Below are 17,028 nucleotides of genomic sequence, written 5' to 3' on the forward strand. Positions count from 1 at the left end.
CAGTGGTGGATAGTTATTAGGTTGGTGCAAATGTAATTGCAGTTTTTGCCATTGAAAGTAATGGCGAAACCACAATTACATTTGCACCAACGTACTATTGACCCACTTATTCCTAGTGTTCCATTATTGGAACACTAGGCATGTGGGAATTATCTATATCCTACTGCTCAAGGTCATTACCAAGGTCTGATTGCAAAAATTCAAAAAATTGCAACCTCGGGCATAAATGGGTTAAGCTCTCACTCTAACAGGCTCCATGTTCTGTGCTTTAGAAGCACAATCTCATTTAATCTTTATTCTGTCGACATTTTGCAAAGAGAAACTGTGGCTCCATGAGGTTAAATGACTTGCCCAATTCCCTTGGCTCATGAGAGGTGGTGCGGGGATTGGAACTCAGTCTCCCTGACCCCAGAGCCCATGATCTTGGCCACTGAGCCACATGGCCTCCCAAAGGACCCAGGTTTCAGGTTCTCTAGATGTGATATATCCCAAGCTTACAGCTGGACACTTGGCCTCCTTAGTTTGGTGGCATCCCATGTCCTGGGGGCAGTGACTGCATATTTTTTATGAGGGACTGTGGCTGTGCCCTAAGATGTAGGACACTCAGGACAGCAGAGACAGGAAAACAAATTAGGTGATGAAGGTCAACATGCCACATCATCTGTCCTCTAGGGCTTTGGTGGAGTCGGGGGAGAGACTGGAGGGAAGACCCAAGAGGGCTCAGGGCTAATACAGCAGAAACTCCAAGTACCTCTGCAACAGCTTAGGAATAAGTAGCCTGATCCAATTCCTTGTAGTCTTCTGGGGTCACTGGCTCTCTCACACTTCTGCTCCTTTGCACGGGCAGGTCCCCCTCTTGGAATGCCCTCTTCTCCTTATCAACTTAGTCACTCCTACCTGTTCTTCAAGACTCCGCATTGGCATCAGCTCCTCAAGGAAGCCCTCCTCCACCCCCAGGGGTGATTTTGCAGCTCACCAGGACTCCTCCCATGGCACTTGTCCTACTGGTGCAGAGCCGCCCAGGGCTGGGTGCAGAGGAAGCTGGGGTCTCTCTGGGCCCAGCCTCCTCCTTGGGAAGAGATCCAGGAGCCCCACGGGAAACACAAACAAACACATAGGATTTGGCTTCAGAGGCATGTGGGGCAGAGTCTTGAAGCTGAAATCTGTCAAGCCTCAGGCTCCTGCCTCGCTGCTGTTCTGTTCGTGGTCATCTATCAGTCCCATGGGTTCAGAGCACATGTACACATGGGGATGGTCCAGGAGCCCCAAAGCCTAGGGAGCCTAAAGCTGCCACTCCCTGGAAGGTCCCAGCATCTCACTTCTCTACCCCAGACCCCAGGTCACGTGGGGTCTGTCATCTACTCCAAAATGAGGTTTCTGTCATTCACTGGATTTTAAATTCCAATTTTTTAAAACTGGTATAGGGGAATTAAAAGCCGACAATTTAATTTTGCAAAACAGATTCACAGAAATTGCTGCAGGGATTTTCCTTTGTTTTGGCAAAATCAAGCCAGGTTGTGCTACCCATGGCAATGGCAGCTTCCTGGGGTGCATTGGAGGCTCACACAGCTGTGAAGCTGGGCTGGGCTATTTTTCTTGACACCAGATTCCCCCTTGATTTTAGGGTTCTTCTGAGGAAGCCTCCAGCTCACGATGACTATTCCAGATTCGGGAGATGGCTTGAAGGTGTTAGAGGCAGTGGGAGGCGGTAGACACTCTGCATGGGCAGCACAGGCCCCTCAGGCTCCCACAGTGGAGCTCAGTGTTCCTGTGGGTATTAGCCAGCATCATAATGAATCAGCCTTCTGGAAAGAGTTTTAAATGAGGAGCAAATACAAAAGTCCAGAAACGCCATGGACCCTCTGGGTTTTGTGCATCTACCGTATTGGGAACGTAGAACTTTGCTCGCGGGCTTTGAGTCTGCGACCCAAACTCATCACAAACGGTGTTTCGTGGTGATGGTCTGGCTACAGCTTTATGTAGAAGTCCATGCTGGGGGGAAAAAAACATAATAATCACATAACCCTTGCCCTCAAAATATGTGACACCAAGAACACTTGGGAAAGTTCAGTGAGCGAGTGGCACAGAATTCAGTTCATGGGCAGTGAATGGCAGAAGCCCTGGCGGGGAGCTCGTGGCATAGAAGAGGCATCCATCCTCTCATTAACGCTTCCCTGAGATTTATATTGTTACAAACAATCCACACTGCTGAGTGTGGATTGCTGGTGCGGTGGCTCACGCCTGTAATCCCAGCACTTTGGGAGGCCGAGGCAGGCAGATCAGGAGGTCAGGAGTTTGAGACCAGCCTGGCCAACATGGTGAAACCCCGTCTCTACTAAAAATACAAAAAATAGCTAGGCGTGGTGGCGGGTGCCTGTAATCCCAGCTACTTGGGATGCTGAAACAGGAGAACCGTTTGAACCTGAGAGGTGGAGGTTGCAGTGAGCCGAGCTTGTGCCGTTTCACTCCAGCCTGGGCGACAGGGTGAGACTCTGTCTCAAAAAAAAAAAAAAAAGAGTATGCCTATTAAACAATATAAAAATGGGAATATAAAATTAATAAAACCTGCAAGGTGAATTTGAATGCTTTTATTTTGCATTGTAACTAAGGTATGTAAAATATTCTACTCAACCAAATATAGTCAAATATGGTAAATTGTGATTTTCAATTATAAACTTGATAACTATTTGTAGGGAAACTGGATATCTACATGCAAAAGAATGAAGTTGCACCCTTACTTAGTCCATTTGGACTCCCATAAATTGGGTGACTTAGAGACAAGAGAAATTTATTTCTTACAGTTCCAGAGGCTAGGAACAGCAGAGACAGGAAAACAAAAGACCTTCATCACCTAGCTTGTTTTCCTTTTTCTGCCGTCCCAGCCTCCGGAGATATAAGAAAAGAAGGTAAAAGTACTGGAAGATTTTGTTTCTAGTGAGGGCCAACTTGCTGGCTCATAGATGGCAACTTCTCACTGCAGTCTCACAGGGTGGAAGGACTAGTGAGCTCCCTGTGGTCTCCTTTATAACGGCACTAATCTAATCACCTTCTAAGGGCTCCACCTCCTATCAACAATACCATCACTTTGGGGGTTAAGATTTCAATATATGAACTTTGGGGGGACACAAACATTCAAACCACAGCACTTACCTTGCACCATATACAAAAATTATCTCAAAATGCATTAAAGACCTAAAACCATAAAATACCTAGAAGAAAACACAGAGGGAAAGCTTCATGATATTATATTTAGTAATAATTTCCTGGTTAAAAATGACACCAAAAGCACAGGCAAAAAAAAGTTAAAAATAGATAAATAGAACTTTATCCAAATTAAAAACTTTTGTGTGTCAAAGGACACAATCAACATAGTGAAAAGGCAACTGACGGAAAGGAGAAAATATTTGCAATTCACTGATCTGATAAAGGGTTAATATTTAAAATATCTAAAGAACTTCCCCAACTCAAAAACAATAACAAAATAGCCTAATTAGAAAATAGGTAAAGGACTTGAATAGATATTTCTCCAAAGAAGATATGCAATTACCAGCAAGCATATGAAAAGATGTGCAACATGACTAATCATTAGGGAAATGCAAATCTAAACCACAATCAGATATCACCTTATACCCTTTAGTATACTGTCCAAAAAATAAAAACAGAAAATAACAAGTGTTGATGAGGATATCAAGAAGTTGGAACCCTTGTGCATTGTTGGTGGGGCTGTAAAATGCTGCAGCCACTATGGAAAACAATTTTTTTTCGAGAGAGAGAGTGTTTTGCTTTGTCACCCAAGCTGGAGTGCAGTGGCATGATCTCGACTCACTGCAGCCTCGAATCCTGGGCTCAGGTGATCCTCCTGCCTTAGCCCCTTTCAAGTAGCTGGGACTGCAGGCACATGCTACCATGCCCGGCAAATTTTTATATTTATTTTTTTGTAGAGGGGATTTCACCATGTTGCCCAGGCTAGTCTCAGACTCCTGAGCTTAAGTGATCTGCCCACCTTGGCCTCCCAAAGTCCTAAAAAAAATTAATGATTGAATTATCATATGATCCAGTAATTCCACTTGTGGATATATACCCAAAAGAACTGAAAGCAGGGACTCAAACTCAAACAGATATTTGTATACCCATGTGCATAACATTATTCGTGATAGCCAAAAGGTAGAAATAACCCAAGTGCCCATTAATGGATGAAAGGATAAGCAAAATGTGGTCCAGACATACAAAGGAATATTATTCAGCCTTGAAAAGAGATGAAATTCTGATACATGCTACAATATAGGTGAATCTTAACGATGTTCTGCTCAGTTAAATAAACCAGTCACAAAAGGACAAATACTGTATGATTCCAATTATATTTTACATGTATAAAGTCTATGACATATTTTCTCCTATTCCATAGATGGGTGTCTTTTCACTGTGTTGATTGTGTCCTTGGATGCAAAAGTTTTTAATTTTGATAGAGTCCTATTCATCTGTTTTTAACTTTTGTTGCCTGAGGTATCTAGTCAAACTCATAGAAAGCAGAATGGTAGTCACCAGAAGTAGGGGGAGTGGGAAGTTGTTTAATGGGTATGAAAAACTTCTGGGGATTGTACAACAATGCAAATGTACTTAATACCACTAAAGTGCACACTTAACCATGGTTAAAATGGTAAATGTTGTATTATGTATATTTTACCATACTGAAACAAAAACGTACTATTTGCAGAGAGACCAGCTGTTTCTTCTCCTCCTACTTTCAGATCTGTACCCAGTACTTACAGGCCTGGAACCACCTAACTCTCCACACAAACGGTTTGCTTGCATGGTGTGTTAGAAATCTGCCTCTGAAGACACACGAATTCCAGAATATGCCTTATTCCTAAATTTTAGTAAAATGCACTTATGCCAGGCTTCACCCTACTTAAAAATGAAAAGCCCATGTTCAATGTGTGTTATGTTATGTTGAGACCATGTTTCCTGGCCAGCTGAGTCCTTTAAATAAACCCAAGCTGCTTCTTCAATCCAAGTTTTTGACTGAAAAAGAAAAAAGCTCTTTGCAAATCCTCTTGACCAAGGGAGAGTGAACCCCTTTCAAAGTGTTTAGTGGAGATGTTGGCTATAAGGCAAGGGAGATTGTGCAGGCACAATTATCCTCATTCTATAGTTGAGGAAACTGAGACCTGGAGAGGTAAAGCCACTGCCACAAAGTACGTTCCATGGAGGAGGCGGAGCTAGGCTCTCTGTGAGGGCTCCTTCCTGCCCTCTGGCCCCTCTGCTGGTCTGGATGCTGTGGGTGAAGGTAGAGGAAACCGCCCTCAGGGCAGGGCAGTAGGATGCCTCCCCTTCTTCCAAGTCCCTGCTCCTCAGGCAGCCTGAGGGTCTCCTCTTTAGCTCAGTAGACAAAAGGAGGTATGAGCCCATTGCTGGGCTAAAGGGTACCAGTATCCTGTGGCCTGACCTCCCCAACCCAAGGTAAAAGTCAAGCATTCCTGTGAGAATTCCCAGGCATCCCCTCCCCAGGCCTACCCCAGGCATTAGTCAGGGCTCCAGTCATTATTGGATTTGGCATTTATTAATAGTGAAATTGACATAGATTAGCAATTTGGCACTATAATGAAATTGGGCTTAGTAATGAAACCTAGAATAGGGGAGGGAGTCTGGGCTGGGATGGCAGCAGCTCCTAGAGATTCTTCCCCCCACCATCCCTGGCTCCTTGGCAAGTAGAGGCCACACAGGTCCTGCTGGCCAGCCCCACCTCTGCAAGGAGGCCTAGCCAGCACTCTGAAGGGGAATGCATCAGTAAGCACCACCTCGATAGCCATATGCTTCCCGCTGGGGCTCAGGCCAGAGCCTGGTAGAGTTGGTCAAATCCCAAGTAATTACCACTCCAGCTCCATTAGCAGAAGGAGGTGGGGAAAGGGCTTGCCCCTTAAGGTGGCCGTGGAGCACAGGAGAGGATAAGGATTTGGGGATCAAATCTGGGTTTGAGACACAGCTCTCAAATCTGGATTTGGGGATCAAATCTGGATTATCATGAGTAAGCTGCTTCCCTAGCTGTGCCTCAGTTTTCTTATTTGTGAAACAAGATTACCACCAGAATCTATCTTGGAGTTGTAGTGGTGATTCAACAAGGTAACTCCTACAAGGGTTTTGCCAGAACACAGCAAGGAGTCACTAAGTGGGACTTTACTGTTGTTTTCAAATTCAAACACACCCTGACTGTGGTCACCATTTTTACTAGGAAAGGGCGGCAAGGCAGAGCCTTTCCAGAAGCAGGACCTCCCTCCACCGGGCACCATCCCACATCCCAGCAGTGCCAGCTGGACAACTCCTAGTCATCTACAGGAGCCAGTACCAGCTTATCCTCCTCCAAGAGGACTTCCCCGGTGACCCCTCCCACCCCTGGTGGGTTAGGTCTCCCTCCTGGGGTCCACAGTCATGTGTATGGCAACCCCCATCCCTCGGAGTTACCAAGGCTCTTTCTCTTCCCTGAGGGCCTGGTTGGAGCAGGGTGCGGCATTCTGTCCTGATGGTCACAGTGACAACAGCTGCATCCACATGCTGAGAGCCTCCCATGTACCAGGTCAGCCGGGGCTGAGCCTTGGGGTGCATTTCCCCACTGGGTCCCTCTCTCTGGGGAGGATGTGACAGGTAGTGGCTGTGCATCCTCGCTCTGCAGGCATGCAATCTGCATCCTCGGGCGGGTTGCTTCACCTCTCTGAGCCTCCTGTCCTGGCGCCCATGACTACGATGGCTGCTTCCCTTGCCTCTGCTGACTCCTACTTTTAGCTCCATGCTCATTATGAGTGGGAGAGGATTGGGTGTGGATGCACCTGGGGTCCATTTAGGGCATTTTGAGTCAGAGAAAGGAGGACCCCCCTGCCTCCTCCAGCGCCACCTCCTGCCATGGCTTCCCCAACCTTTCAAACTATCCTCCCTCTTGGGACCCAAGAGAGGATCAGTGGGTTTAGTGATGCTGCCACCTGGTGGCCACAGGCCGTCAGGACTCAGCGGGCAGCCACGTTAGCTTGCTAGTGCTGGAACCAAGCACTCTCCGCTGAGTGTTACTGGTGGCCAGCGGGCTGGAGCACACATTTTGAGAAGGCCAGGCAGCTGGACTCCAGAGACCCCCTATCTTTGAGGCCTGAAAGCTTCATGGTTAAGCCCAAGAGTCTCAGAGACTGTGTTCAAATCCTGGCTCTGAAACTTCCCAGAAGGATGACCAGGTAGCAAGTCAACTACCTGCTCTGAGCCCCAGCTTCCTCATTTGTGAGATGGAGAGCCTTCCTGGACGTCAAGGACACAGGTCCCAGCAATTACTTGGAGAATTCCTTTTACTTTATTATAATCTAAAATGGAATTTATGGGAAACTCATGCACATTAGGAATTCAACTCTAAAGCCATGCTTATTTTAAGCAAAAACAGGAGCTGTCTGAAAACTTAGGTTTTGTGTGTGCGTTGTTAAGTCTCCTCTGACAGCCCCTGTCCCCAGGGTGCATTTTTACTCTACCGCCAAGGGTTCTACTAAGAGCAGTTCTCACTTATCTATTCTCGCCGCATGCTTGGCACTTTCCACGTATCTCGAGTCCTCACAGCAACAGCAATTTGTCCCCATTTTACAGAGCAGAAAACTGAGGTGCAGAAAGGCTGCATAACTTGCTTGAGTTGTTACACGTAGGAGCAAAGCCTCAGTCAGACCTGAATCCATCTGGCAGCAGAAACCCCATTGGTCTAATGTTGGAGAAAGCCCCGGAGGTGGGAGTTTCAGGGGTTGCCTGGGGAGGCAATTGTTCTGTCCTTGAGCCATCCCTGAGCACATGATGGGGGACATTTGCTGACTGATGTAATATGCCCCAGGATCCCAACACCAGATGCCCAACACCCAACCAGAGACTGTCCTAGCCAAGGCGGCCAGGCTGAGTGAAACCGGCACTTCCCCAGCCCTTCTGGGCTCTCACTCTCCCTTTGTGAGACTTCCAGCTCCTATCCACCTCCAGTAAGCCAACAACCAACACTGTGTATGCATACTCCTTCCCACAAACCTGGGGCATTTCTCCTGGCTTCTAAAGGATGCAGCCTGGGCAGGACTTCTCCTTGCCAGGGAATTCCCTGGTTGTTTCAGTTCTCTTTCTGGTTGGAAACTGCTGTGACCCAAGTTATTAAGGACACAGGCACCATGAACACATGTCCTCTGCCCAGTCACCCTCCCACACCAGGGCTGTGAGCATGGACGTAGCCCTCCCCTCATGACTCACAATTGCAACAGAAGGCAATGGGAGGAAAACAGGCCCAGGGAGGAGATAGGACTTGCCTGAGGTCACATATCTAGGGATGACAAAGCTCCCTACCAAACTTCTGCCCACTACCTTACTCTGCTGGTGGGCAGAAATATCCAGGGATCACTGAGGTCTTGCCCAGACTGGAGCCCCAAAGATGAGGCCCTTTCCCAGGGTCTAGGGACACTCAGCAGGCCAGGTGATCTTTGGACTAGGGAGACTGATAAGAGGAAAGGCTCTGGAACATGTCCAACCCCCTTCACACAGTAGGCTCAGCCCCGTCCATATGCCTTTGCAGCCCTTGAAGTGCCTTGGAGTAGCCATTCGCATTTTCAGTCAATCATTGTCTATCACTGCACTGAGTAGGGTTGTGGTGCCAGCAAGAGGCTCAGGATCAAGTCTAGCTGCCCAGCCTGCACATGGTTTCTTTCTTGCCTTGGAGTGGCCATTTGGGGTTTTGGTCATTCTAGCTGCCTTGCCTGTACTTGGCTTCTCTCCTGCACAGAGCAAACAGCAGGTCTGGCATGCTCTTAGAACCACTCCTTTAGGTTACTACTGCCTTCCATAGGAGTCATAGCAAGTCCTAGAGAAGGAGTCATAGCATGTCCCCAAGAATTGTCAGAAGAGGATTTTCTCAGTGATCTGAGCTTTGCTCCCCACCCTTCCCCAGTACCAGGAAGAGCCAGGATACAGGGGATGGGGGAAGGATACAAGAAAAGGCAATTGGAGACATGCAAAGACCATGATGGGGACTTCACTGAGCTTCAGTCACCTGTCTTGCTTGGTTTGCTACCAAACATCTTGTGGCTCTGGGGGCTAGCCCTGCCCCTCACTGCCCTCCCCCCAGACCCCCCACCTCTCTGCTCAACTTGCTATTGAGGAACCAGGAGCCACACTTGTTTCCAGACCCATAAGACTGGCCCCAAGTATGACCCAGAGGGAGTATGTGGCACAGCTATCAAGCTATCTGGACTGTGGAGGTGTATTGTGGCTAGGCCTGAGGACTGGGAGTCAGCTCACCTAAGTCCTCACCCAGCTGTGCTACAGATTTACTCTGTAACCTTGGCTGGTCACTTCCCTTTGCTGAGCTTCCAGGTCAGTTATTTGAGCATCTGGCCCTGAGGATCTCAGGGTGGTCAGAAAAGGCCCAGGTGTAACCAGTGAGGCCTCCAGAGTAGCAGCCTACCCCCGGGAGAAGAGCAGAGTCAGAAACCCTTAGAGGAAACAGCCTCCAAGGCCACCATGCTGAAGGGTCTCAAGTGCCTCGGCCTAGAGGAAGGCAGGAGGTGAGCTACTGGAATGCTTCAGTGTCTGCCCAGGAAGAGTCAGTGCCAGAGCCCTTCTTCTCCCCTTCAATTTTACCTAACCCAGCTGCAGGCCTGGTCTGGGGCTGTCCTCACCCTCCCTACCTGGATGTCCTCCCTATTCCACTGTGCCTTTCCAAGCCTTCTCAGTCTTCATTGTCATTGATAATGTATCACTCCACTTCCCATCTATTAGCTTGTCACTAACACATTCTTATTCTTTTATTGATTATCCTAGAGATTATATCATGCATCTTTGACTTATTAGTGTCTACCTTAAATTGTAGTTTTATTGCATCCTGGACAATGCAAGGACCTTGGGACACTATAATTACATTTTTACCCCTCCCACTTTTGATGTTATTGTTGTCATGTAATTATACATATATTCTAAACACGTTTTAAAATGCCATCATCCTATTGGCAAACTAACACAGGAACAGAAAACCAAATACTACATGTTCTCACTTGTAAGTGGGAGCTAAATGATGAGAACTCATGAACACAAAGAAGAAAACGACAGATGCTGGGATCTTCTTGAGGGTAGAGAGTGGGAGGAGGGAGAGGAGCAGAAAGATAACTATTGGGTACTGGGCTTAATACCTGGGTGATGAAATAATCTGTGCAACAAAACCCCATGACACAAGTTTACCTATGTAACAAACTTTCACATATATCCCTGAAACTAAAATAAAAGTTTCAAAAATAAAATGTCATCATTATTATTTTTCATATGGTTAACATTACTTTGATTTGTATGAATATATCCAGTTCCATTGCTCTTCATTTTCTTCTGCATTTCTATGCTTTCATTTGGGACTACTTTTCTTCTGTCTGAAGAACACTAGAATTTAGGGTATGTGTACTGTTGACAAATTCTTCAGTTTTTGGGTGAAAATGACTTCATGTCATCTTTATTTCTGAAGTATTCTTTATCTGGGTATGGAATTCTAGGTTGTCAGTTACTTTAGAGCAAAATATCTTCAACAAACTAGGAATAAATGAAAACATTCTCAATTTGAAAAAGAACATTTGCAAAAATCCTACAGTTAACATCATACTCTTACTGATAAGAAACCAGAAATTTTTCCACTAAGATCAGGAACAAGACAAGGATGTCCCCTCTCAGTATTCTTTTTCAACGTCATTTAACCAACAAGTTTTAACCAATGAAGTAAGAATAAAAGGGAAAAAAAGGTATACATATTGGGAAGGAAGAAAAAAAACTGTCTTTATTTGCACATGACATAATTGTCCATGTAAAAAATCCAAAGGAATTGACAAAAAAAGCTCCTGGAACCAGTAAGTGATTAAAGGACAATTGCAGGATACAAGATTAATACATAAAATTATTACTTTCCTGTGTGCCAACAATGAACAAGTGGAATTTGGAATAAAAAACACAATGCCATTTCCATTAATATTCAAAAAGAAATATTTCTGTATAAACCTAACAAAACATGTACAAGATCTATATGAGGAAACCCATGAAACTATGATGAAGGAAATCAAAGAACTGAATAAACAGAGAGATATCCCATGTTCATGAATAGGAAGATTCAATACTGTCAGGATGTCAGTTCTTCCCTCCTTTATTGATAGATTTGATGCAGTCTCATTAAAATCCCAGCAAGTTATTTTGTGGCTATTAACAAACTGATTCTAACGTTTATATGGAGAGACAACTCAAAAGAGCCAAGACAAAATTGAAAGAGAAGAACAGAACTGAAGGACTGGCAGTACCCAACTTCAAGACTTACTACAAAGCTGCAGCAATCAAGACAGTATGATATTGGTGAAAAAACAGACGAATAGATCAATGATACAAAGTAGATAGCCCAGAAATAAACCCACATGAATACAGTCAACCAATCTTTGACAAAGAAGTGAAGAGAAAACACTGAAAAAAAAAAAACGGTCTTTTCAGAAAATGGTGCTGAGACAACTGAACATCTATAAGCAAAAAAAAAAAAAAAAAATCTAGACACAAACCTTACATGTGTCATAAAAATTAAAATGTATGTATAGAACTATAAAACTCCCAGGAGATAATGCAGGTGACTTGAACACACTGGTGAACTAAGGATTTCTGGGCCATGTAAAGGGTTAGCACCTTCACATTTAGCCACTTCCAGGACAGCCAGAGCCCTCAGTGCTGGACATGCGACCATTTTCACCCCTTCCAAACTGCATGCAAACAAGCATAGCTCAGGCAATGGGGAGTGGGCACCAGAGACCGCCTTCTCACTGTTCTGCAGGAGAGACCATCTTCTACGAGTGGCCATTTACTGCCCTCTCCATCCTCCCCGTCCCCAGGCTCTGCCCTCTCCTGAGACCCTCAGGGAAGTGCCATGTTACCTACAGTTTCCTTGGCCAACTTCTATCCAGCCAGAATGCTCTCCTCATTCTCCCACACTCAGGGGGGCTCTCCCGTCCAGTAGCCCTCTGTCCCAAAAGGCTCTTTTTTTCTAACATGCCTGGGCTGCTTTGACCCCATCCTACTGGCAGGTGGAGAGGAACTTTGCAGATACCCTGGGTGCAAGTCCTAAGGTCCCTGGGGGTGGGGTAGGAGAGGCTGGCAGAACTGAAACCCAGGAAGGCACGCCATCTATCTCAGAAGGGGCCCCACGCTGGGGTTTCTCAAACTCTCAGCAGTGGAATAGCACTTCTGCAATGAAAAATTACACTTCTATTTTCTTTCCTAAAGGGAAAAAGGAAGACTGCAACAAAACTGAAGTGTGTTCTGTCATGTTCCTGAACCATAGCCGTGAGAGCCCTCCCCAGCCCTACCCAAACCAGCCTGCTCGCTCCCAAGAGCTCACAGCTGCAGGACTAGAGTCAGATGTGCCCTGGCAATAAGGTAAGTGGAAGCCAGAGGGACTTGAACCCATGGGGAGAAGGGAAGGCCTGGTGGGTCTGGGAGGAGGGCTTCCCCCGAGACACACACTCTGGAGTGTCTTCCTCCTGCCTCATCCCAAAGGCTGGATTTGTAGGGCTGGGTTTCTGTTTCCCCAGAACACCTGGGATCCAAAAGACACAGGACAGCCTCTCATGGATGGGCTCCTCTTTGGTGGGAGATTTCTGTTAGCTCTGGGTGGTTCAGTGGAGCAGAGAGTAAGGCCACAGAGCAACAATGAATCTTTCTTCCTAAGGAATTCTTTCAGGGTCTCTGGGCCATGAGATTAGTTTCTGGGAGTGAACTCTTGAGTTTCCAGCCAGGCCTGACAGCATGGTTGCCCAGCCCACTTGTCCTAGGCTCAGCCTGTATCCCACACCTCAAGAAAAGGCTTTCTGGCCAGGCGTGGTGGCTCATGCCTGTAATCCCAGCCCTTTGGAAGGCTGAGGCGGGCAGATCACCTGAGGGCAGGAGTTTGAGACTAGCCTGACCAACATGGTGAAACCCTGTCTCTACTGAAAATAAAAAAATTAGTTGGGCGTGGTGGCGGGCACCTGTAATCCCACTTACTCGGGAGGCTGAGGCAGGAGAATCCCTTGAACCTGGAGGACGGAGGCTACCATGAGCTGAGATCATGCCACTTACACTCTAGCCTGGGTGACAGGGCGAGACTCCATCTCAAAAAAAAAAAAAAAAAAAAAAAAGAAAGAAAGAAAAAAAGAAAAGAAAAAAAGAAAAGAAAAAAGAGAGGCTTTCTTCAGACTATGGCCAGATGGGGTGTGGACAGAGACATACATGTGTCTGTGCCTTAGGGGAAAGAGGGTGCCCTGAGGCCTCTGATAGTGAAAGGGTGCCCTCACTATCAGACTAAAAGGTCCCAGCCATTATCCTACTGCATCTAAAAGGTTCAAGACCTAGAGGGACATTGGGTTCAAGCCACCTGCAACAGGCTCGTACAGCCTTTGAGACCTGATCCCATTTGTGGTCTCTCTGGGTGATTTCACCGTGTGTGTGTGTGTGGGCTTCTCATTCAGCCACTTGGCAAATGTGTCCCTGGACATTTATGGTGGCCAAACCCTATTTGTACGGGGCAGTGGGACGTGGGGCAGCACGAACCACAGCCCAGACCACACTCAGTCCTCGGGAGGCCTCAGGGACAGGAAGAGAGGAGCTCAGGGAAGACAGGACAAGGGCCCACAGAACTTGGGCATGAAATGCAAAGATGGAATGAATGGGGAGTAAGGCTGGCCAGGTGTCCTGGGGGATTCTCCCTGTTGTGGGAGTCAGAGGCAGTGAAAGGTTACCTTTCCCAAGGAAGGGAGCTTCACAGGAGAGGTAACATTTGAGCAGGGCCTTGAACCATGGGCAGTACTTGGACGCAGAGTTTGGAATAGAAGATACCTTCTTAGGAGAGAAATAATGTGAGCAAAAGCCTGGTACCCAGAGAATGTATAATTAGTTATTCAAATCTGCTCAACCCTTGGTTCCTGTTGAAGGTGATGGCAGGTCCTGGGTCACATGACGTTGGTGGACATAGCAGAGTTTGTGTTCCTCAAACCCATGCAGGAACAAAGCTGGTCATTGTAAGTGGCCTTCCACCAAGTACCCATAGTAACCACTTGGAATGTGCTAGCTGTGTTTATTCTTCACTAGGGTTTCTAGGCAGCCTTTCTGGTGGCCAAGACTATGGCTAAGCCTCCCCATTCTGTGTCCCTCCTGCAAGACAGCATGCCTGATCCCTTGCATAGACAAGGACGGACATACCTATACTACAGAAATCCAGAAGTCAGAGAGAGTGGGTGGCACGTTCTATTCAGAGTATGGGAGAGACGAAGCTCATGACCTTCCACACCAGTTCCAGCCTTGGCTCCATCCTGGCTTGGGCAGAGTGATTGTATGAACAGGCACAGGGCCCCTGAGGTGGGCAACTGTGTCTGGGCTCAGGGAGCCAGAGAGGTCTCTGACTCAAGCTGAGCCTGTGTGTCCATGTTCCATCTTCCCAGGCCTTCATCCATGGAGAAGCCCCTCACCATCCTGCGAGTGAGCCTGTACCACCCCACACTGGGCCCATCTGCCTTTGCCAATGTGCCACCACGGCTGCAGCATGACACCAGCCCTCTGTTGCTCGGACGAGGGCAGGACGCCCACCTCCAGCTGCAGCTCCCCCACCTCTCCCGTCGTCACCTGTCCCTGGAGCCCTACCTGGAGAAAGGCAGTGCCATGCTGGCCTTCTGCCTCAAGGTCCTGAGCCGCAAGGGCTGTGTGTGGGTCAATGGGCTGACGCTGAGGTACCTGGAGCAGGTCACCCTGAGTACCGTCAACAGGCTCTCCTTCTCAGGCATCCAGATGCTGGTTCGCGTAGAAGAAGGCACATCCCTGGAGGCCTTTGTCTGCTATTTCCATGTCAGCCCTTCACCCCTGATTTACAGACCTGAGGCTGAGGAAACTGACGAATGGGAAGGCATCTCCCAGGAGCAGCCTCCCCCTGGTTTAGGGCAGCAGACTTCAGGTTGCCTGGGGTTTCTCCACGGCCCTTCCCAGACTTGGGACAGCCCTCCCCAGCCAAGACCTGGAGGAGGAACAGAAATACAGCTCCAGAGGGAACCCCCAGACAGTACACTCTGCTAGCCCTGCCATTAGAGCAAGTCTTTGCTAGATGAAACAGGACTTGAAGTATTTGAACAGCATCATGCAAGCTTGACAAGTAAAACCCGCTGGCTGGCTTGCTCATAATGAACCAATTCTGCAAACACTGAACAAACAGTCCGGGGTGGAGAAGCACCCTCTGTGGCCAGAGTTATGCAAAGTAATGGGAACTTCATATACTTTTAGAGACCCTGAGGGGTTCTGGGGAGCCTCTCTCAGCATTTCCACACATTTCCCCCTCTTGTCTGACTAGGAGTTACTTTATGTGGTTCATTTTGCGTGCTGCTTAAGAGCGGGAGTTTGAGGTTGTAAAAGGAATGCGTGGACACATGTAACAATTACATTTGTGGTAGCTTGGTGTTACCTTCAGCTTTCAAATACCCACAGGCACGCGGGGCTTAGGAAAGCCTGAGTTTAATAAACTGCAAGTATTTCATGAAGCTGGCACACCCAATAGGATTCCCTGATCCCCAGATGGGCCACATGCACGCCACGCTGTCATGCAGAGGTGGGGGTGGGAAATATAGACGAGGTGTAAGAGGAAATTGGAAAGGTGGGACTCACATTTCTGGAAAAGATGCAGGCAGGACTCAGGGTTTCCTGAGGATGGGAGCTGGGAGCTGGGCCTGCCTGGAAATTCATTGTCCCCGTCATCATCCTCATCCTCACACTCCCCATTCTCTGTCACTTCTGGATCAAGGCCTTGGCTGACTTGAGGGCAAAGGTCTTCAGGGAATGAGGGGATGGGGTGGGGGATTGTGTAAGAATTCAGCCCAGCAGTTATTTCACTCAGGGTGAGTCACACACCAATGGGGGTGGGGGTGTTCCTTCCAAATAAGGGACTCGTTAGGAGCCAGGCACGCCAAAGGTGAGAGGATTTTCTCAGTGAACAAGGGGAGCAGCCACTTGCCACGCCATGCTGAGAAGGAGAGAGTGTGGTTTAGAAACAACATTCACTGGTGTGATGCAGGGAGGATCTACATGGTCACCATGATCCCAGACACCACTCTCCCAGGAATCTGAGGCGCCGAGGGCACAGCCCTGTTCCCCTGGCTGACTCGAATCCCTGGGTCTGTAGTTGCCAGCAATTTCTGTTTTCTGCCCAAGAGGATGATCGTTTTGCACCCAGGGCAAGCTACAAGGAGGTCCAACTTCACTCACAGGCCCTGAACATCTTCTCTATGAGGAAAACAGAGGTGGGCAAGATCCAGGCTTGCCCTGGCTTGGGAAGCTTCCTCTCCAATAGGGATGAAGCAAAAACACTCAGATCACAGCCACAAGGCAGAGAGAGCAGGGTGGCTAGGAAGGGGCTGTCTGATGCTGTGAATGACCCCTTGGACCCCCAAAGCAGTCCCTCATTCATTCAGCAAACCTTCACCAAGCACCCACCTTGTGCCAGATCTGTGCAAAGCCACGGAACTGAACCAGAAGTGAGTAAGGCAAACTCCCTCAGGGAGTTTACGTTGTGCTCAGGAAAGTCAAGCATTCAGGAGTGCATTACTTATTTGATCACTACTGTGATTAGTGCTATAGTCATTGTATTTTTCTCTCTCCTCCAGCTGGGCTCACATACTCTTGTTAAGTGGCCTTGCCTGTTGAGTGCCTACCATGTGCTTAGGACTCTGTTAGGTGCTGTGTGTATTACCCTGTTTAAGGCTCATAACACCCCAGACAGACAATGGTATTAACTGCACTTTACAGATGAGGAAACTGAGACTCGGAAACATTACATATCTTGCCCAACATCACACCATCAGTAGCTATGTGACTTGGGCAAGTGACTTATTCTGCTCTTGCCTCTATTTCTCTCTCTGGAAAATGGGTAAGATAATAGTACTTACTACCTGCTAGAGTTATGAGGGTCTTAGGAGGTGGCACCTGTAAAGCACTCAGTCAGTGCCTGGCACACACTAAATA

At 47.5% G+C, this 17,028-nt stretch overlaps 1 protein-coding gene across 1 annotated transcript; it reads left to right on the plus strand.

Annotated features, from left to right (window-relative positions):
• Positions 1-12,242: 12,242 nt before the first annotated feature.
• On the plus strand, positions 12,243-15,196 carry TIFAB (TIFA inhibitor). The gene is made up of 2 exons (XM_008014518.3): positions 12,243-12,429; positions 14,469-15,196. Exon 2 carries the CDS (start codon positions 14,479-14,481, stop codon positions 15,091-15,093), a length of 615 nt encoding a protein of 204 aa, XP_008012709.1. The 5' UTR covers positions 12,243-12,429; positions 14,469-14,478; the 3' UTR covers positions 15,094-15,196.
• Positions 15,197-17,028: the final 1,832 nt, after the last annotated feature.

Source organism: Chlorocebus sabaeus, chromosome 23 (genome assembly GCF_047675955.1).
Source record: "Chlorocebus sabaeus isolate Y175 chromosome 23, mChlSab1.0.hap1, whole genome shotgun sequence".
Taxonomy (NCBI): Eukaryota; Metazoa; Chordata; class Mammalia; order Primates; family Cercopithecidae; genus Chlorocebus; species Chlorocebus sabaeus.